This window comes from Elephantulus edwardii, unplaced genomic scaffold (assembly GCF_000299155.1).
Source record: "Elephantulus edwardii isolate Elephantulus edwardi_28Jun2011 unplaced genomic scaffold, EleEdw1.0 scaffold00286, whole genome shotgun sequence".
NCBI lineage: Eukaryota > Metazoa > Chordata > Mammalia > Macroscelidea > Macroscelididae > Elephantulus > Elephantulus edwardii.
Genome location: NW_006400036.1, coordinates 2,025,129 through 2,047,472, shown reverse-complemented (window position 1 = coordinate 2,047,472; position 22,344 = coordinate 2,025,129). Strand labels below are relative to the sequence as shown.

The 22,344-nt window shown below is 47.9% G+C and overlaps 1 protein-coding gene and 2 pseudogenes across 1 annotated transcript in view; 2 read left to right on the top strand and 1 right to left on the bottom strand.

The window, feature by feature from the left end:
- The window catches only part of NTN1 (netrin 1), a 254,176-nt gene that overhangs the window by 182,767 nt on the left and 49,065 nt on the right, over positions 1–22,344 (top strand). The window contains exon 4 of the mRNA XM_006900501.1: positions 987–1,040. Within this exon, the coding sequence (XP_006900563.1) occupies positions 987–1,040 (54 nt within the window). The remainder of the gene's footprint in view (positions 1–986; positions 1,041–22,344) is intronic.
- On the bottom strand, positions 10,539–11,241 carry LOC102876175 (annotated as a pseudogene).
- LOC102875774 lies at positions 12,035–12,412 on the top strand (annotated as a pseudogene).

Genomic DNA, 22,344 nt, shown 5'->3' with positions numbered 1-22,344 from the left:
CTGGACTCAGGCCTTGACTAGGCCCACTATAGGGCTTGCTGCTGCCACTGCTGGAATCCCAGCGTACCCACTGCCCCCAGCAGCTTCCAGATGGGAAAAACTGGAATGCCTGGTTGAATGAGGGAACCTGGGCAGAGCTCCTGGCCTGAAAAACCTTCCCAGGCTGCCTCTTTCAAAGCATGTTCACGTCTCTAAAGAGTCCTGGGGCCCGTGAGACCAGGCATTTAATAAGCCTTTAGTTTCTGGAATGTATGGAGGGAATTGGCCAGATGGTAGGGGTCACCCAGAAAGGTTACTACCAATTGGGCCACGCCATTGAGAATTAGCCTTGATTGGAAGACGCAAGCCTGTTTGAGAGCTGACCCCTGGCCATGACCTTGTCCTTCTGCTGGACTGACCTAGGCAAGGAAGGAGGGTGGAAGAAACAGTGGGTCTCAGCTAACAGGGCAGACTGTGGGGACATAGTGTGAATCTCTACACCAGGACCCAGCCCCTCACATGCAGCCTGTGATGGGATTCTTCCTGCTGCTAAGCTTAGAGCACAGGTAGCCCTGCCACGTTGAGCAGGTGAGGCTGGGAGCCCCTCTCTGGCCCCACTGATGACACCTAGACACTTAGAAGTTGTAACACACACACACACACACACACACACACACACACACACACACACACACACACGTCCTTGATTGGGGAGTGAGGCTGGCACCCAGTGTGCCAGTGGCCCCAGCTCTCTCCTGAATCCCACCACTTCACCATCCAGGAGCTGCCAGCATCCCAGCCAGTGCAGGGCAGCTCCAGCATTCGGGGCGCCACCTTGGTCCTGCGCCTGCCTGCCTGCCTTTCCCTGACTCTTCTTGGAAAAGGCTGAAAGGGCCCCAAGGGAAGTGCTGGCCCTGCACTCAGTCTCCCTCAGTGGTTAAAAAAAAAAGTAATAAATAATGTTTTCTTCCTTTGTTTTTGTTCTTCCCATCCTGAAACTCATAAAGAGATTCCAGTGGCACCACCAACCACAGCCGCCAGCAGCGTCGAGGAGCCAGAGGGTAGGTTCCCCTTCGCCTTTGCTGTGAGGGGTGCGGTGGGAAGGGCCAATGATGGGGACACGTTAGAAAAGGTGGATTACAGCCACCATCTTGACACTCAGCTGGATGGTGTCCCTGAGCCATGATGAGGGGTGGGACAGATACACAGGGCTTTTTTGGGGTGACTCCCCTTCTAAGGAAAAAAGAGAGGGGTTTTGAGTGATGTCTGAGACCATGCCTCTTTCTCAAATCTGCAACCCTGTTGTCTAATGTTCATAGTTACCAAGGAAAACATGACATATACACAGGCGCTGATGGAACAGTGTTTACTCACACTGAGGAGAGACAGAGCGAGGTCAGTTTCAGGAGTGGGTGTTAGTCCGCCGTGGACAGCGGGTCTCATTCTGTAGTTGATGAAGTCCGGTGGTCTGTGCATACCCACTTCAACCTATGAAGGGCCTCATTCCTCACCACAGGAGCAGACGTAGAGATGAGCCTAGGCAGGTGCCATGAGACACTGATGCATAAACAGAGGGAGTTTACTGTGTACCCAGAGCAGGGAGGGTTCCCTGGTATGGAGAAGAGACAGAGAGACAGAGAAGCTTGGCTTCTTGCCTGTGTTAGTGTGGAATGTTCTGGTCCAGGGTTTCCAAATTGGTGGTCTGGGTGAGCTGTGACAGACAGGTCTCCCACAACTCCACAAATTGAGCCCCTCCTGCATGTCCATCAAGGCCATCAGCACAGTGCCATCTGAGCTTATCTGGCATATAATTCCTTCCTGAGGCTCCTTCTGGCTGGGGAGGACGGAGGAGCTGAACAATTGGGATGATGAAAAAAAGTTCTTGATCCACAAAGAGAACATTGGAGCGAAGGATGGGAGAAATAGCACATCTCTGCTTTTACTCAGCTCTGATTGAAATCTGGGAGGCCTGGGGTGGGACAGAGAGTTAACGTGTTTGGGTACTAACCGAAAGGTCAGCAGTTTGAGTCCCCTCAGAAGGCGGCCTTGGAGGTCTGTTCTGAAGCCAGCTGTCGGAAACTCATGGGGTGTAGTTCTATGCTGACATGTACGGGGTCACCTGGATCAGAGGCCACTCAGCACCAACTGCTTTGGTTGCTTTTCTTGTTCTTTTTCTTTTATAACTGAAACTTAGCATTTCCTCCCTTATGAGTGTGAGCCACAAACCACAGCAGGCTTAGCCGCACCTGCGGCCTGGCCTCCCATGGAAATCACAGCTATTTCCACATCACAGTCTAGCTGCTGCTCGTAGCGTGAAATACTGTCTGCGCTTGTTATTCCTCCGAACCCATGGACACTGTTGGGCCCATTGTTCCTTCGTGATTTATGGTAAATTAATAAAGAAACCCACACACAATGTAACCGTACCATAAATCCAGGTTTTCAAAAATGTCTAGGAGACTATATTTCACTGTTATTGGATGCTTTTGTAGTTCTGTGTATTGTATTTTATGCATTGGGACTGTCCCTCTGAGAAGGGGGCCCTCGGCTTCACCAGACTGTTACCTGGTCTGTGGGAGAGAAGACACTGTATGTGACTCATTCATGGGCAGTTGTTACTGTTATGTACCATCCAATGTGAACTGACTTGTAGCTGACCCTCCAGTGGGTTTTCAGAGGCTTTAAATTGCACAGGAGGGAGTTTGCCTATCATTTCTCCACAGGAGAGCCTGCTGGATTCGAGTCACATGCTTTAAGATTGACAGCAATGTCCCCAGGAGTTGTTGGGTACAGAAAGGTTGGAACCAACCCAAAGCTGACCCTCCAGCAGATTTTCAGAGGCAGTTAGTCCCTGAGGAGATTGCTGCTGGTCTCGAACTCCATGCCTTCTGGATTGCAGCAGTTTCTTGCCTCTGGGCCACCAGCTTTAAGATCTCTCACTCTGGACTTGTGTCCCTGGACCTTGCAGTTTTACTTTGACAGCATTTGTCTGTGGTTTTTATCTCGTGGAGACTGTGTTTGTGAGTGTCAGCGCTGGCTCAGTGGTAGAATTCTCACTTTTCCACGGTGGAGACCCGGGTTTGGTTCCCAGCCCCGGCACTTCAGGCGCTAACACGTCTGTCCGTGGAGACTGGCATGCAGCTGCAGTCCTGAGCAGCCTCAGCAGATCTTCCAGCGTGAAACTGACTGGAAACAGAGACCTCGCAATCTGCTTCCAACAAATTAAAATCAGCCAATGAAAAACCCTGTGAACTCCCTTCTAGGGGATCTCAGTCCCATTGTGCCTGGAGTCACAATGATTTGGAGGTCAACATGACTGCAGATAAATAACATCAGCAACAAAACACGTACGTAGCCAGTCATTTGCCATTTTGACATTTTTAACACGTACAGTTCGGTGACATTGATGACATTCTTCGTGCCCTTTAACCATGGTCTACTTTCTCATATTTTTCTGTCAGTCACCCTTAACAGAAATTCAGTGTCTCCTAAGCAGTGACCACCCTCTTCTCCTGCCTCTCTGTGCATCTCTCTGTTGTAGCTATGCCGGTGGAACTGTGTAATGTTTAGGGAGCTCTGGTAGAGAGTCCATAGGTTGCCGCACTGCTAATCTAATGGCCTAGCTGGTGAATTGTTCAAGGCTGTGAACTTCAGAGGAGGAGAGTGTCCATCTCTCACCCATGAAGCCTCAGTGGATTCAAACCAGCAGAGAGGCTGGGTTAGCAGTGCAGCTCTCTTCAGACTACCCTACCAGGACTCTCATTCCTTTCCTTTAGTAGCCAAGGATTTGCACCACCCAGGGGTAAACAGTCCATGGAGAGTTTCATTGCTAACCCAAAGATTATTCCTCTCTGGCTCTTCAAATTTGAGAGGGAGGAAGGTGTGTAGTTTCCTCCCGTGCGATGTACATCATCACTGGAGGGTCAGCTGAGAGCTGTTTTGGACTCCACCTGATGAAAGGGTAGAAAGTGTTCTCCTCACAGGGCGAAGTACGCAGCTACCATGCCGTGAGTCCTTAACCCTTTGGGTAGACCCGGTCTGCCCTGCCCTGGTGGTCTCCACATGTCCAGACCCTCTTGGTCTCTGGAGGACTTGGCTGCTGGGCTATGCTGGCCTTGTCTCTGCAGGCTGGAACGTGGTGGGCAGGCAGCCAGGAGGCCTTTGGGAAGCAGGTCCTGGGAGTCCAGCGCTTCCCAGCCCGTCCATTCTTGCCATGTTTGAATTGGGCGGGCTTTGTGCGAGGCCTCCCAAGGAAAGTTCCTTTTGCCTGCAAAAAAGGAGGAGCATTAATAGGCTAAGAATTTGTCCTGGAAGCTGATGGACGTAATACAGCCCTGGACCCTTCCTCTTGAAGGGTTGACTCATTTGGGGAATGTGCCCTCACCTGCCACTGGGGTAGTTGGTACCTACATAGAGCGAGGAAGTGAAGAATGCTGTGCTGAGGGAGGTCTGAGGATGGACAGGAGGGGGCAAGGGAGCAAGAAGGGAGGTAGAAACCAATCATCCCGAAGAGATGTGCTCAGGGCTGCCCCAGCACACACACACCCGTGGAGTAGAGGCCTCCACACCCAGGGCTAAGGGGGCATGTATGTATGTCGTCCCTCCCCGCCTGCCTATCAGCATCTCAGCAGACGTTGGTTTACACTCCACTACAACAACATGCAGCATGGTGGAGACACTTAGTGGAGGGACCCCTGTTTTAGGTGCCCAGAGATCTGGGGGACCCTTCCCTCGCTGTGAGGGTGTGAAGGGCAGCAGCTGCTTCTTCCTGACGCCTCGATAAATAAGGGGGTGGAAGCTGGGACCCTCCCGGCCATGGTTCTTAGAGTACATTTTCCCGACTGGCTGGACAGACGTCCTTTCTGTGGCGGTTTTCATAGAAATGCTTGCTCTCCTGGTGCCTGACAGGCCTGTACGAGCTCTCGTGGCCATCCTGCGGCTGGAGGTAGAGGCATGCTGGTGAGTGTCTGACGGCCAGCCAGCCCAGAGACTGCTGATGGCTCTGGTGTGAATGTTGCCTTCATGGCCAGTGTCCATTTCAGCGCTGTGCTGCTGAACCCAGAATTGGGATGAGATGTGTACACATGGTTTATCAGCTCGCTGCTGATGGCCTCCAACACCACGCAGTGGGGCTTAGACACAGAAACAAAGAAGCCCACAGGGAGAAAGGGCCACAGAGCTGGTGAGAAGATGCTGGGCTTTTGGTGACATCTTCCATTTGAAGGGGATGAGGCTGCCTTTTAAGAGGGAGCTAGCTCCAGGGTTAAGGTGCAAGAGCAAGAGTCCACCCCTGAGTGCCACCAGCTTCTTTGGGTCCACTCAGGAGGCCTTGTCTCCCTTTACCTGCACCCTGTTGGGACCCTGTATACTGTCTTTCACTGTTGGTGCCAGCCTGACCGTGGGCATTGGGGGCTTCTTGAGGCGCCCTTACGGTTCCCAGAACAGCCTGGGGGGGGGGTGCCAGCCTGGCAGCTGGACACAGCCAGAGCTGGTGTCGCCTAGTGGTGGGATGGGGTGACCTTGGGGTTGTCACGTGAGACAGTCTCTCTGCACCCTTGTTTTCTTAAGAAAATCGGTTTCCTACAGATGCTGCAGACTTGTATCACTTGATAACTCATTCACTGCTGTCGAGTCCTAACTGACTTCTACCTGACCCTCTGTGAGTCTGCACACGACTTTAGGTTGCACAGGTGGTGACTGAGCACCATGGTCCCCCAGAGCTGCTGGTGGATTTGAACTGCTGACAGCACAGCTCCCTACAGGCAACTCCGGCAGGGCTCCCACAGCCTGGCTAAGCGGGATGATTCTTCTTTCAGATTTCTGTTTACAGAGAAGGGGAATTGCTATGGTGAGCTGTCATCATCTTGTCCCTTGACTCAGAGAATGAAAATGACACTTCAGAATGAAAGGTCCCTGACACTTCAGGTTGAAATGTTGCCCAGTCAGCTAACCATCCCCCTATCTCGTTGTGCTTGTGAGTTTTCCTTGACTGATTTTTGAAAGAGATTGTTAGGCTTTGCCTCTCATTTATCTTAGTCCAGAATCTTTGCTTAAATGTATTTCAGCATCCTAACAATGGGCCTCCAGAGCAGGTGGGTGATAACTGTGTATGAAGTGCTTTGACGAGGCTCGAGCCTGGGTCTTTCACCTGAAAGGCAAGAATTCTACCACTGGGCCACCATTGGTTTCAAGCCAGGGAACAGGTTGGGATATACAGGCAAACATGCCAGTAAGACTTGAGTGTGATATTAGCAGGGTGTAGGGGGCTGCTGAGAAGAGCATCGAACATGCCATGGACTGCCAACAGAACACACAGGTCAGTCCTGGAGAGAGTGAAACCAAGTTTCTCCTTGGAGGCTAGGATTTTGAAGCTCTCTCTCACATACTTTGGATATAAAGCCAGAAAGGACCAGTTCTTGGAGACGGACATCCTGCTTGGAAGGGTGGAGGGAAGACCCTGGCGCAGGAGAAGAAGACCTTGGATGAGATGGATTGACACAGTAACCAGGGTAATGGGCCAAGTAGTGTCAGTGGCAGTGAGATTGGCTCAGGATAGGGCAGGGTTCAGAGCAATTGTGTATAGTGTCACGATGAGTCGCAGTTGACTTGATGGCACATAAAAACAACAAGGGAACCGTGGGGAAAGAAGGAGCCCTCAGTCGGGGAGTCAGCCTGGTATCCCTGACATCCTCCCCCCTCTGTGAACGAGGATGACAATAGCGCAGCCCTGGTGGATGGTTGTGCGTGTTGATGAGATGGTCCTCGCACACTGTGATCCTATGGAGGCCTGGCAGTGTATGTGCTCAGTTAAACACAGTGACGACAACATGCAGAACACCAGCACCACAGTGCAGTGAGGTCTCAGAGCACCTCCCCCAGGAGGAGCGATGTCGGATGGACGTTGTCTATACACTCTGGTACGCAGTGTCACCTGGATGGAGGGCTCTAGAGGAGACCCTGCGGGGGGCTGCTCCCAGACGACATGCACACAGTGAAGGGCTGTTTAGCCATAAAGAGGAGCGAAGGCAAGCCTTGAAAACACCCTTTTTGAAAGAAGCCAGTCACACAAGGTCTCAGGTTGCATGATTCCGTTTTATGAAATGTCTCAGTCAGTCCCTCGAAGTCTCCAGAGACACAGTCATGGCTGCCAGGGGCTGGAAGCCGGGGATGCGGGGAGTGACTGCTTAATGGGTGTGGGGTCTCCTTTGGAGGTGACAGGAGAGTTCTTGAGTGCAGTAGTGATGGATGGATGACTTTTGGGAAGGAGAACTTTGAGGTTTTCTTCTAAGGGGCCTCACCACGAGCCGTGATGAGATGACTTGTGAATGTCTTTAATACCACGGACTTGGTACACTTTAGAGTGGTGAACATGGTAAATTTTATATAAGAAATACCTTTTAAACCAAATTTTTTTTTAAAAAGTCACGTGCTTGAGGTCAGAGTGCAGGAGTGAAGTGAGTCTGGTCTGTCGAGGTTTGAGGTGAGTGGAGAGTCCGGGCTGTGGAGATGGACACTGGGGTCTCGAGACAGGGCACTAGGGTGTGGAGATGTGGCCCTGAGATATGAGGATGGGCACTGGGATGTAGGGACAGGGCATGGAGGGTGGCAGCAGTGGGCCATTCATGTGGGTCAAATCCACCAGCTGCTCTGTAGGACGAGGATGGGCAGTCTCTTCCCATGTGATTTACTGCCTCTGGAAACCCACTGGAGGGTCAGCTATGGGCCATTCCAACCCGTGGACATACGACAACAAACAAACCTTTCACTCACTGGAGTCTTTTCAGGGCAGGGGTGTTTCTCTGCCTCTTGTCTGAGCAGTGCAGCCAACCTGGGGACAGGGCCTCCTTCCACCTCTGCTGTGTGGATGTGCAGCCTGGGGCATAGTGTTCCTACCGCACGGGGAAGAGCTGGCTCCACCTCCCACCCTCTCTCCCCTCTGGAGTCCTCTGGGAAGGGTGAGGGTCCTTGGACCCAGGTGGGTGCTGTCTGTACTGGCCTGGGAGGATAGGACCTGTTGGGGCTCAGAGGCAGTTAGAGAGAGCTGGGCTCACTGGCCATGCAGCCAGCCCCAGCCCCTTGTAAGTAGGGGTCTGTCATGTGACCAAGGCGTTATCCCCTAAAGGTTGCAGTGAAACAGGGCGTTGGACTGCACACCTCCCCAGTATGGGTGAGTGAGATCATGGACACTACAAGGGGCAGGACAGACAGGGTCAGACCCCAAATCACAGACAGACAGAGAAGTGGATAGAGTGTATTTATAGTGTGAGTATTGCGATTAGTATCATAAAGTGTGTATGCATGGTTGAATGAAAAATTGATTTGCTTTTGTTGTTGTTATTATGTGCTGTCAGACTTACTAATGCCGACACACCAACCCCCATTGCCCCAGTTATTAATCCATTTAATCCAGGGTCTTCCTCTCCTGTGCTGTCCCTCTACTCTTCCAAGCATGATAGCCTTCTCCTAGGACCGGTTTCTCCTGGCCACGTGTCCAAAGTATGTGAGAGGGAGCTTCAGAATCCTAGCCTCCAAGGAGAAATTTGGTTTCACCATCTCCAAGACAGACCTATTTGTTTTCTTAGTTCATGGAATGTTCAAGACTCTTCTCCAGCAGCACAATTCGAAGGCATTGATTCTTCTATAATTCTTAGTCATTGTCCAGTTAAACAATGCATAGCAAGTGGCCTGGATCAGGGGTATCTTAGCCTCTAGACTGGCATCATTGCTTTTTAACACTTTGGAGAGGTCCCTGACAGCAGATTTTCCCAATGTAATTATTTTTTGATTTCCTGACTGCTGATGTTAGAGTGTTGATTATGGAACTGAGCAAGCTGTAATTGTTAACAATCTCTTCTCCATCTATCATGGTGCTACTAATGGGCCCAGTGGTGAGAATCTTTATTTTCTTGATGCTCAGCTTCAATCCATATTGAAGGCTGCAGTCCTTGACCCTCTGCAGCAAGCGCTTCAGGCCCTCCTCCGTTTCAGCAAGCAGGGTTGTGTCATCTGCATAATGCAGATCGTTGATGAGTCTTCCTCCAATCCTGATGCCACATTTAGCCTCATAGAGCCCAGCCTCCCAAGTGATCTGTTGTGTATATAGATTGAAAAGGTATGGAGAGGAGACAGGATGCATCCCTGATGCACTGCTTTCCTGATTTTGAACCATGCAGTGTTTCCCTGCTCTGTTCTGAGGACTGCTTCCTAGTCCCAAGGATAGGTTTTGCGTACGCACAATCAAGGTCCTGGGATTCCCATTTTCTTCAAGATTCGCCATAACTTGTTGTGATTCACACAGTCAGATGCCTTTGCATAGTCAATGAAATGCATATACACATTCCTCTGATACTCTTTGCTCTCTGCCAAGACCCATCTGACATTGACAATGTCTCTAGTGCCACCACCTCTTCTAAACCCAGCTTGTTCTCTATCAATGCATTGTTCCAGTCGTTTCTGGATAATCTTTAGCAAGAATTTGCTAGTGTGTGATATTAGTGATATTGTTCGATAATTTCCACGTTCTGTCAGGTCACCTTTTTTTGGAATGGGAATATATATATGCATCTCTTCCAGTCAGTTGGCCATAAAAAAAACTTTTTTTAAAAAAAAGATAAATTCTCATTATAAGAAAGACAAGAGAATTTTTGTATGATACTTGCCCTGTGTCGGGCATTATTCTTAATGCTTTATATTGTTAACTTTTTCATTATCTTCTCAACACAAATGAAGTATTTCTTTTTCTTTCATGTAAATACCATGGGAAGAGATTGCCCATTTTTCTCCTGAAGAGCAGCTAGTGGATTTGAAACCCCAGCCTTTGGGTTGGTGGCGGCTCATTACACACCAGATCACCAGAGCTCCCTGTGAAGTGAGTACAGTGCTGACATCAAAGTAAGCTGAGTTAATGAATGCTAACAATGAGAAGCAGTGGACCTGAGCCCCCCCCCCCAACCCAGGCCTCCTGACCTCACAGGCTGTGCCCGATAGTGACCACCGTGTGTCCTTCTGTCAAGAGCCAGGGCCCTGTTCAGTCTATGGAGGGTGAAATTTTTTTTCCTTCCAAGTTTTCTTTTTACTTATTTACCTTAATAGATTCAGAAAGAAGAACAGATTAGCTCAGTCCAGCATGATTGGCGGTTGGCAAAAATCTAGTGAACAAGCATTCTGAACGCTAAGGATCTGATCTGGATGCTTTTAATACTTAGCCATCTAACACTTCAAACTAATCTGGAATAAATGCATCATCTCCCCCTCTTTCATTTTAATATCCTGCCTACCTCACTTCAGTGAGGAAATATCTTCCTTAAATAGGATTCCCAGAGTAACAACTTCCCTGGGGAGGATAGCCATGAGCACAGTGCACAAAAAAGAAAAACTTGAACTCTGTATGATCATTTACTAGTCTAAAGAAACAAAACTTTCCAATATATTAAAAAATAAATCCTGTTACAAATGCACTAAGAGGTCTATGTCAGGATGATCTGGTGTGATAACTGAAAATGGCCAGCTATTTACAAGATATACAAAGGGCATTGGTTCACCCAGGTCAGCTCTGGCCCTCAGAAGTCGAAAGTGTTCTTTCCACAGTAGGCACATACAAGAATCCATCTTCATCTTTTTCCTTCTCATAAAGCTGTCCCATGGTTAGGCTGGACTGTGGGACTCACAAAGAGGAAGGTGGCCTTTTCTGAAGGAAGCTGGATCCTTTCCCTGATGATCCCCATGAACTGAGCCACTGATACCTGATGGGACCAAGTACTTCCGTTTGTCATTGTCAACCATCTGAGAGCCTGAGACTTTCCACAGTCACCAGAACCCGGTCGGGACACTTCGCGTGGATTTTGGCAGATTCCACGCATCTGTGGTCCTCCTTGAACATCCACTTTCATGGCGGCGGCGAGGAGGGGATCGAGGCGGCTCGCAGAGCCAAGGAGTTGAGCATACCAACCACAACAAAAACAACAGCAACTCAAGAGTGAATTTTTATTCCTGACCCACAAAACAGTCACATTCTAACAAGGGAAGCAACAAACTTGTATGTTTACAGGGGTACAGATGGAAGGGCCACCAGTTAAAAATGGAAACTCTGCAGGTGCCAGACCCTTGGGTGATGCAGACTCCTAACCAAGAGATTACCAATTCACACCTGCCCACAAGCTCCTCAGATAAATCCTGGGGAATTACTTCCAGAAGGTCATTGAAGTCCCAGGGACCACAGTGCCTTGACACGCATGGGGGTGCAGTGAGAGATGTTGACCCCATGGTGGCTGGTTTTGGGGGGCTATTGTGGGCATGGTCGAGTGGTGGGTGAGCTGTAACTCTGAGATTGTCAATTCTGAATGTGGGCACACTGGCAAAGAGCCTGCCCCTTTGGTCACCGTGCCCTACGTCAGATGGGACAGAGGACTCGGCTCTTAGAAACCTGGCAGGGGTCCAGGTGGGATCAGGACAGCTTTTCTCTCACACAAAAAAAGAGCACTTTGCTTGGCATGAAAATAAGTAAACCACTGAAAGAGAATCTGTTGAAAAACCTGTGAGAAGTGGTAAGATAATTCTTTAAGGAGGCCATCCTCAAAATGAACAGACAGAAGAAGCCCGTGACTTTGCGTCAGGAGGAACTGTCTACAGAGGAGCGTCGAGTTGGGTGAAAGCACGCAGTGCCGTTTTGGACCTGAACAGTGTGCTCAGTACGTGCACATTGCTTATAGATCATTTCAATAAAACCCTCAAACTCATAGCTGTCGAGTCAGAACCGACTCATAGCTGACCCCACGGTGGCTTTCCAGAGGCTGTAAATTGCACAGGAGGAGGTTACCTGTCTTTCTCCAGTGGAATCACTGGTCCAATTGAACCCCCAGGGAGACACCACCTGTGGATTAGCAGTGCAACTCCCTACAGACTACACCAGAATCGCAATGAATGCACACTTAGCAAATGCACAGAAATAGCATTAAAAATACAGCAAGTGCAAGATGAAAATGAAAGTACTGGGTTTTTTTTTCCAAGATATTAAGAAAACTGCTTCCACTGCAACAGCCAGAGAAGTATAGCAGCCATGGCTGTGCACTGCCCCATGGCCGTGGGCCTCAGCAAGAGCCACAAAGTCACCAGGAAGGTGAGCAAGCTGAGGCACAGCTGCCGCCGCAGGCGCCTCACCAAGCTCACCAAGTTCACGTGGGACGTGATCCGGGAGGTGTGTGGCTTCGCGCCCGATGAGAGTCTCGCCGTGGATCTGCTCAAGGTCTTGAAGGACAAGCGGGTCCTCAAGCTCATCAAGAAAAAGGTGGGGACACATATCCGTGCCAAGAGGAAGCAAGAACTCAGCAATGTCCTGAAGGCGGCTGCCAAGAAGGGCAGAGTGCACCCCGCCGTCCCCCAAAGTCCTGATGCGTATGACGTGATGAAGTATAATAAAAACTCGTGCCTGGTGTAGGGTGTGCAGTGGCCCCTGGGGACTGACAACCTGGGCCTGTCCCACAGGAAGACTAGAGCAGACAGAGGCAGGCATCCACCCCATACAGGAAATGGTCTTTAATCATAATTGAATACTCTTATGTAAAAATATATATAGTATATATAAACTAAAAAAAAATCAAACAAAATTAAAAGATCTTCCCATGTTCTGGGAGGAAGAGTCTTGCCTTACTGGAAATGTCAGTTCTCCTATAATCAAGCTGCAGAATTAACATAATTCTGGTAAAAATCCCATTAAGATGTGGTTTTATTGTTGTTGTTAGGTGACTCATAGTTGACCCTATGGACAACAGATCTGAACCCTGTCCAATCAAGCATTTCATGCTCTCCTCACTTTGAGCAAGCAAGGTTGTGTCATCTACATAGCACAGGTTGTTGATGAGTCTTCCTCCTCCAGTGAGTCAGAATTGCAGCCTTTCTCCATGATGACATGCTCCTAAAATTCACCTGGAAAAAGAAATGAGTGAGAATAGCCAGGATTGTTCAAAAAAACTTAAGAATAATGGAGGGTGGCTAGTAGGTATTTTAGAATACTGTAAACATATTTAAAATAGTATAGTGCTTGTGTGGGAATACAGAGAGCCCCAACGTGAGTAGAAAGTTCAGAAGCAGACTGAAGTATCAGTGTAAGAACTTAAGTGTATGGCAGAGCTCTGATAGTGAGCCAATGGGGAAAAGAAGAAATTGATCTATGAATAGTGTTGGGGAAACTGCATACTTATAAATAATAAAATTCAAGGCCTTTTGCCTTGGTTCTGTTCTCAAAGCAAGAGCATCACCAACATCTTTACTGGAGCCAACTGAGGAAATTGTATATTGTTGTGTGCTGTTGATTCACCTGTGACTCATAGAGATCCTACATACAACAGTTCTGAACTCTGCCCTGTCCTGAGCCAGTCTCACTGACTCTGACACACTTACCCTCATTGCCCCAGTTATTTTGTCATTCCATCTCATCTGGGGTCTTCCTCCCCTGCAGTGTCCCTCCACCCTTCCGAGCATGATTTTATTCTCCAAAGAATGGTCCCTCCTGGCCACATGCCCATAGTATGTGAGACAGAGCTTCAAAATCCTAACCTCCAAGGAGGAACTTGGCTTTACCCTCTCTAAGACAGACCTTTCACCCTCTCCAAGACAGACCGGTTTGTTTTCTTGGCGGACCATGATATATTCAAGACTTCTCCAGCACAACAACTCAAAGGCATCAATTATTCTTGTGTCATCCTTAGTCATTGTCCAGCTCTCTGATCACAGCAAGTAATTGAGAAGACCATGGTCTGGATCGGGCACAGCTTAGTCTCTAAATAGACATCATTGCTTCTTAGTACTCTGGAGAGGTTCCTGAAAGCAGATTTTCCCAGTGCAGTTTGTCTTTTGATTTCCTGACTGCTAGTGCTAAGAGTGTTGATTGTGGAGCTGAGCAAATTGTAATTGTTAACAACCTCAGTCTCTTCTCCATCTATCACGGTGCTGCCAGTTGGCCCAGTGGTGAAAATCTTTGTCTTCTTGATGTTGAAACTTCAATCCATATTGAAGACTGTAGTCCATGAATGTCTGCAGCAAGCGCTTCAGGTCATCCTCTGTTTCAGCAAGCAAGGTTGTTGATGAGTCCTCTTCTGATCCTGATGCCACATATGAGTGATAAATAATAAAATTCAAGCCTTTGGTCTTGATTCTTCTATCAAACCAAGACACATCACCAACATCTTTACTGAATCCGGACTGAGGAAATTTGGCCAGAGTTCCCGCTTACACTTGCATGATCTGGAGATTCACCTTCAGTGGTAGGTGCCACCTGGGTGCTGCCACCAGTGAACAAACGATGGAGACTTCATCACACTGAACTAGGGGAGGATCGCCCTTGAATGGATTGTCCCAAACATTTATAGAACCAAAAAAGCAAATAATGAAAATATTAAATGTAAGAGAAGACATTGCAATTGATGGGACAGATAAAATAGAGAATTATGACAAAATATTATAAACAGATATACAGCAACAAACTGAATAGCCTAGGTGAAATAGACAAGTTAAAAAAAAACAAAACCCAAAACAGTAACCAGACCAACTGAAGAACTTCCCCTTAGGGTTTCTGAGGCTGTGAATATTTACAGGAGCAGATGTGTTGGCTTCATCTTTATTTAGGCAGACATTCTATAAATATAAATTGTGTGTGTGTGTGTATATAGTTGTTATATGCCATGGAGTAGCTTGCGACTCATAGCAACCCTATACCCTGCTCTATCCTGTGCCAATCTTACTGTCTCTGACACACCCACCCCCATTACCCCAGTCACTGAATCAGTCTGTCTCATTGAGGAGATTATATATATATTTTATATATACACACACACACATATATTTTTTGAGAGAGAGAAAGAGAGATGAGTATCCATGTAATCTTGAGTGAGGAAAGCACTCTGAAAAGTCAGAGATAAAAAAAGACAAAGATTTGAGTAGTTAAACTGGTAAAAGCTGCTGTGCTTCAAAATATCCATCAACAAACTAATAAAAAGTCAAAAGGAAAGCTGAGGAAAATCTAAGACATCGTAGACCAAAGATTAGTACATTCAGTAAATAAAACTGGTTTACAATTCAGGAAGAGATACTCTGTTACAAAATTGAGCTGAGCAAAAGAACTAGAAATTCAGAAAAGGTGATATAATTAGTGACAGAAAACATATAAATCGTTGCACTTAACCTAGTGATAAGGAGCTGCTCTGCCAACCCAAAGGCACATGGTTCGAATCTCTGAGCTGCTCTGTGAGAGAAAGAAGGGCAGTCGACTCCGGTGCCATTTACTGCTTCTGAAAACTCACTGAAGGGTCAATTATGATTGGTTCTAACTCAACAGCACATAGTGACAATATGATTCAATAAATAACAAGAATGCAATTTCAAAGAAAAGAAAAGCTAGCCTTTTAAGGCTCTTTGTGGTTAAAATGGTTTGCCCTAGATTAGTCACTAATTAATTGAGAATTCAAACACTCAAAGGCACTGCAGAAGATAAGCCTGGATCTACTTCCAGAGTGATTACAGTTGTTCTGATAACTGAGGTCGTCAGGGGCTGGAATTGACCAGATGGCACAAAACAACAACAGTATTAGATTGATTCTATTGAAAAGAAAATTAATTCTTTTCACTGTTGGGAGAGGGAGAATTGTCATTGAGTTGATTCTTACACATGGTGACCCATGTGTTTGAAGATAGAACTCAGTTCCAAAGAAATTACGGACAGGGAGTTCTGGTGGCTTAGTGGCAGAGTTGCACTGCTAACCCAAAGTCAAGTAGTTTGAATCCACTAGCTGCTGCAAGGGAGAAATATGGACATTCTCCTCCCTCGTGATTTACAGCCTCTGCAACCTCGCTGGAGGGTCAGCTATGAGTTGGTTCCAACTCGACACCACATAACACCAACAATATTGTGGAAAAGATTGCCAGGCTTTTATACCATGGTGTAGCTGTGTGGATTTGAACTGCCAGTCTTTCGGTTGGCAGCTAAGGGAACACGACTTGCAGTACCCAGGGACAAAGAGTTGGAAAAATCAGGCACTTCCCTCCTCCAGGGGTGGTTGGGTCACTCGGTACCTCTTTTATGGTGACAATTCAGTGTCAGGTGTCAACATCGCTAGAGTTTCTGGATATTGTAAAAGGCTGCTGACGTGAAGGTTAGAGTCCACCCAAACACACCTTGGAAGAAAGGCCTGGCAGTCCATGTGCCCAAGCCAACTGTGGAGCCCAGTTCTACCCTGATGCACTTAGGGCTGTCGTGAGTCAGAATTCATTAAGATGAAAAGGGGTTATTTTATTTAATACATGATCCGTCTTCAAAATGTTTTTTATAGCTTTTGATCAGTAGTTTAATTCATTTGAGAGACATTGGGCAGGCAGGGTCTAGACAAAGCATTATATTTAGAGATAACACCTATTCTCCCAGTCCTGGGCTGATTTTTAAGAAACAGTGGGGATGCGGTACCCTGTAGAATGGAGTATTGTTATCATTAGCCCACTCCCATGAAATGGACCCGACTCACAGCAACCCTTTAGGATAGAATAGAGTCTCCCCATAGGGTTCCCCAATCTTTACAGATGCAGACTGCCTCATCTTCCCCCTGCCCCGCCCAAGTAGACAGTGGGTTCATACCACTGACCATTCAGTTAGCAGTGGAGTGCTTACCCACTGCACCACCAGGACTCCTATTTTCCCCCCTTTTATTTTAACTGAATCTTTATATATTATATATAGTGATTTTAACAAAAGTCTACCAAAAAGTTGCATCTTCTCTCACTCATGGTTGCACATTTTCCCCCCTACCCCACCCCTGTTTACCTTTTTAAAAAAATTACAGTTTTTATTTTATACTGGTTTACTTTACAAAGTTTGTATACACATTGTTTTTCACACTGGATCTTTCCCATTTCCTTTTCCCACCCTCCCTCTACCCATCAAATTGTGTGATTAAAATATTCATTCATTGTTGCATAATTTCCTCCTTTCCCTCCTCCCCACTCCTGCAATTCAGTTTGCTATGCACCTCTTATTCTGGACTGTTGTCATACAAATAATGCTTAATATATTCCTTTAAACATTTCTCTCCTTCATCTGTTCCAATACAGTGTTCATTATTTATGCCTTCTTTTCTTAGCTATCCCCCAACCCTCATGTCAGTCTTGTGTTTTTTTAATACAGTGTTTGTCTTTTTGTGACTGAGATATTTCTCTCAGAATAATGTCCTCCAGGGTCACCCATGTTGTGTAATATTTTAGGAGTTGGGTGTTGTTCAGTGCTGTGTAGTATTCTATTGTATGAATATACCATAGTTTTTCTATCCATTCATTAGTTGATGAGCACTTGGGTTGCTTCCATCTCTTTGCTCTTGTGAATAATGCAGCACTCCACATGGGTGTGCATACATCTGTTTGATGTATGAGTGGAAGCTCTTGTTTCTTTAGAGTATTTTAGGTCTATTCCCAGTAGTGGGATTTCTGGATCAAATGGTATTTCTATTTCCAATTTTTGAGAAAGCGTGATACTGCCTTTCCACAGTGGTTGCACCATTTTGCAGTCCTACCAACAGTGAATAAGGGTTCTAATGTCACCATAACTTTGCCAGCATTTGCTGCCTTGTTGAGCCTATTGTTACTGGTGTGAAATGGTATCTCATAGTTGTTTTGATTCGCATCTCTCTAAAAGCTAGGAATTTTGAACATCACTTCGTGTGTCTGTTTGCCATCTGCATGTCCTCTTTGGTGAAGTGCCTATTCATATCCTGTGGAGGGCTCCTATTCTTAACTCTTAAAGCAAAAGCCGTGCTGTTTCCAGGCAGAACTTGGGTGCCTCTGACATGTAGGAGTATGAGCTCTGAGCCTTCTCCAGAGGAGGTGCCCTGAAGAAGGGCCACCTCTGCAGCTGAGGGGCCGAGGAAGTAAGGCACCACCCGAAGTCCACGCCAGGCCTCTTTGGGGTGGCATCAGTGGATAAGGAAGATGAGGGCTGTTTGGTATTTAGACATGACAGCCATCACAGAGCTTAAACTCAGCTTTCTCAACCTCAGCACTTTGGCCTTTGGGGAAATCCCTGGTTCTGGGACTGTCTAGTGCATCGTAGGAAGCTTGGCAGCATCTCTGCTCTCTCTGCCCAGTCGATGCCGTTTGTAACAGAACCATTTCCAGGCATTGTCAAGTGTTCCTGCAGGGTTAAACAGCACCTCTTGGAGAATGTTACATGCTGCCGAGTCAGAACTGACTCATGCCTGACCCTCCAGTGGGTTTTCAGAAGCAGTAAACCCCATGGAAGGAGATTGCCCATCTTTCTCCCACGAAGCAGTTAGTGGATGCAAACTGCTTGCCTTTGGGTTGGCAGCACAGCTCTTTAAGCCACTAGGCCTCCAGGATAATTGAGAAGCACTGCTTAAGCTCAGCTGTCCTGATGGCAGCCCCTTCCCTAGAGCTCTAATCCAGAAACTCTTACCCAAGGAAGCACAGAACTGTTGGAGCAAATGGGACCCGTTCACAGCTCTCTGGCTCATGCTCAGACAGATCCCATGTGGAATTAGGCTGAACTACATGAAATTTCCAATATTCAACCACTTGTGACCCACAAAACCAGCAACTTAATATGCTCCAACTTCATGTTAGCTTTCCCTTGGCAGGAAGATTTTGCTTCTGGGAAACTTTTGAGCTGCTTTTCCCTCCTCTCCCTGCTTCTCTCTCATCTGTGCCTCCCACCCCCACCATCCTCCTTACTCCTTCACTTTTACTGGTCACCTCTTCACCTCCCCCTCCATTCTCCCTTTTTTTTTGTGCCTTCTCCCCAGTAGTGCTTCTCTGGTGGGGATTGCACAAAGGCTAGGGGCAGAGGTCAGGCTAGGGGTGAGCAGAGGCCAGGAGAGCACGCCTCCCCCACCCTGTGGCCTGGAACTCCATCACCCCAAGGAAGCACAAAGGGACCCTGTGCATTGTGGGTCTCAGGACCTCATTGTCCCCTCTGGGGCCTTTGCAGGTGAAGCTGCCTGGAGGAGATAAAGGGATAAGCCTGGAGGCCAGAGGAGCAAGTGGGGGTGGAATATTTAGCTCTTCTTGGGAGCTCTTCCCACTGGGGACTCAAGGGGGCTGGCTGAGGAGGACAGGAAAGTGACAGGTGTCAGTGAGATAGTGGATCACAATCCTCAGGCCACGCCTTCTGTCTCACAGCTGTCATGGCATCCTGCTGTCAGAGGCTGTGAGGAGAGGGCTGGGGGCTGAGACCCCCCAGGAAGGCCCCCCCACCCAGAGCTCTACTGAGAGAGGTCCCAGGGGCTTCTGCTGAGGTCGTAAGCTGGCAGTGGTGGAGAGGTCACACAGCGGCTTGGACATGCTGTCATCATGTCCTGAGGACCTGCGTCCTGCCAGCCTGTTGCTGGGAGCTCAACCCTGCAGAACCTCAAGCAGTCCCTGACCTGGAGGAAGTAAAGCTGCTCCCCCACCCCTTTACAGTCCCAGGCACAGCGCTCCTTTAAATACCCTGCCAGAGTTCAGCCACTCCAAAGGTAAAGTAGTAGTAGTAGTAATAATAATAATAATAGTAATACCACTAATGTTAGATGGATCTTGACAGAAAGCAAAAAATACCAGAAGAGTGTCTATCTGTGCTTCATTTACTGTGCAAAGGCTTTTGACTGTGTGGATCACAACAAGCTGTGGCTGACTCTGAGAAGAATGGGAATCCCAGAACATTTGTTTGTGCTAATGCAAAACCTATGCTTGGACCAGGAGGCAGTCGTCAGAACAGAGCAAGGACACACTACATGGTTCAAAATCAGCAAGGGGGTTTGTCAGGGGTGTATTCTGTCTCCGTACCTTTTCAGTCTGTATGCAGAACAGATTAGCTGAGACACTGGGCTGTATGAAGAGGAATGTGGCATCAGGATTGGTGGAAGAATCATCAACAACCTGCTTTATGCAGATGACACAAACCTGCTTGCTGAAACTGAGGAGGACCTGAAGCACTTGCTGCAGAAGATCAAGGACTGCAGCCTCCTATATGAACAGAAGCTCAACATCAAGAAAACAAAGATTCTCACCCCTGGGCCAATTGGCAGTATCAATATGGATGGTGAAGAGTTTGAGATAGTTAACAGTTTTAGTTTACTTGGCTCCACAGTCAACACTCTTGGTAACAGCAGCCAGGAAATCAAGAGAAGAATTGCATTGGGAAAGTCAGCTGTGAGGGACTGCTCAAGAGTACTGGAGAGCAATGATGTCAGACTGGAGACTAAGGTGCACCTGATCTGGGGTATAGTCTCCGCAATTACGTGCTATGCATCAAAGAGTTGGACAGTGACTATGGTTGATAGAAAGAGAATTGATGCCTTTGAGCTGTGGTGCTGGAGACAAGTGTTGAATATACCATGGACTGCTAGGAGAATAAACAGGTTTGTCCTGGAGAAGGTGAAGCCAGAATGCTCCTTGGAGTCAAGGATTCTGAAGCTTCATCTGACATACTTTGGGCCTGTTGCAAGGAGGGACTGGTCCTTGCAGAGGGACATCATGTTTGGCAGAGTGGAAGGGTGGCGAAGGAGAGAAAGACCTTCAATGAGATGGATCGATTTTGTGACTGGAGTGGTGGGAATAAGTGTGTTTGAGATGGCTAGTTTGGCACAGGATAGAACAGCATTTAGAGCTCTTATACATAGGGTCTCTATGAGTCGCAAGTGACTCGATGGCACATAACAACAACAACAACCACAAGGAGACTAAACTCAGTCTCTCACTTAAGATACTGGGCTCCTGAGGATGTCATGACTGTGCCCACACCCCAGTGAAGGTACCTGGTGAACACTTGGGCTGCATCTTCTCGCTTGGAAGGAATTGGGCTTGACAGTCTTCAGATCTTGCCAGCTCAGAACCCTGGGTCCCCGCTGAAGTGCTGGGGGAGGCTGGCTGGGAGCTGACCAGGTTACTTGGATGGCCCTCTGTCCTTACATGGCACCGTCTGCGCTTCTTAGCAACTGGGCTGAGTCTGGTGGCCAGAGCAGCCTTGGGGTTCTTTGCCATAGCACCTCAGGGGATTGACTGGGGCCCTTTCTCAGGCTGTGTTGAGGGTGCTGTAAGGGGATTTGGAGCAGGATGAAGGGTGGAGAGGAGAGGAGGGTGGGCTGGTGGCTAGGGCCTCCTCTCTGGTGGGGAAGTGGACCTTCAGAGTTGGAAGGGATCACCACAGTGTTAAGGCTTGGCGGCTACCAACAGCTCCCCTCCCGTGACTGGCAGGTTCTCCACATGTGTTCATCTACCCTCTTCCTGTTGAGGGCTCTCCTCTCTGCTGCTTCGTCCTGTTCCTGGTATCACAGATGTGGCCACATGACAAAGACTCAGTGCCTTTGCCCCCATACGGGGCTCTGAGATGCTACCACATAAGTCTGGACCTTTATGTCTTTGCCACTTCAGTCCACACTTGCACCTCAGTCAGGCAGAGGGGGCAGTAGGTTCCCACCTTCACCCCCAGCCTCACCAGAGAGGTCGATCCTCCCCTGGGAAGACTGTGGCTAACATCACATTTGTGCTGGTTCGTTGTCTCTGTTCAAATGTGTTTCATAAGAGAAAGAGAGAGCCCTTTGGTTTACGGAGATTAAAAATGAACCAGGACATCTGAAAGGCATTTCTTTTGCACGGAAGTATCTGAGAATTGGTGGTCTGTTGAAGCTGGCACAATCTCACGCTGACTCCTCACAGCAGGCTACACCTCTCTTCTCTGTTCCTGGTAATGTACCCAGTACTTGGAATTGGGCTGTTAGAGGAATATTTACACTTTGGAAGTTGGTTCATGCTACAAGTCCAGACACCCCCAACCCCACCCCAGAGAACTGGTTGTTAAGACTTAGTACCATGCTGTTGTTGGTTGCTGCCATGTCAGCTCTGACTCAGGGGCCCATGTACAGCAAGAACGATCCCAAATGCTCCCTCGTCCAGTGCCACCCCAGTGAGTGGTTGCAGAAGATACCGTTGTGACCCAAGGGTTTTCATTGCTGATTTTTTCAGTACACCACTAGGCTTTTTACTTCCTTGTGCATTTTAGTCTGGAAGCTCTGCTGAAATCGTTCAATATCATAGCAACACACGTGCCCCCACTAATAGACAAGTGGTGGCTGCACACGAAATACATCGGGCACACGTACCTGTAAGTAATTTAGGGGAAGAGAAGCTTTATTAAATGTGTATTTTGTCAACTTTCCAGTAGCCTTAGAGTATAGAAAGATCTGATGGTGAATATTCAGGGTCCTGTACCCTCTCCTGCTAGTTTCTACTCCGTCACTCTTCACTTCTCTGCCGTCTACACAGCAGACGCTGCTGTCCTCAGTCAAGCTCTCTTTCCATCTTATCAGCACTGTACGGATCAAGGAAGGTTAAGTGCTG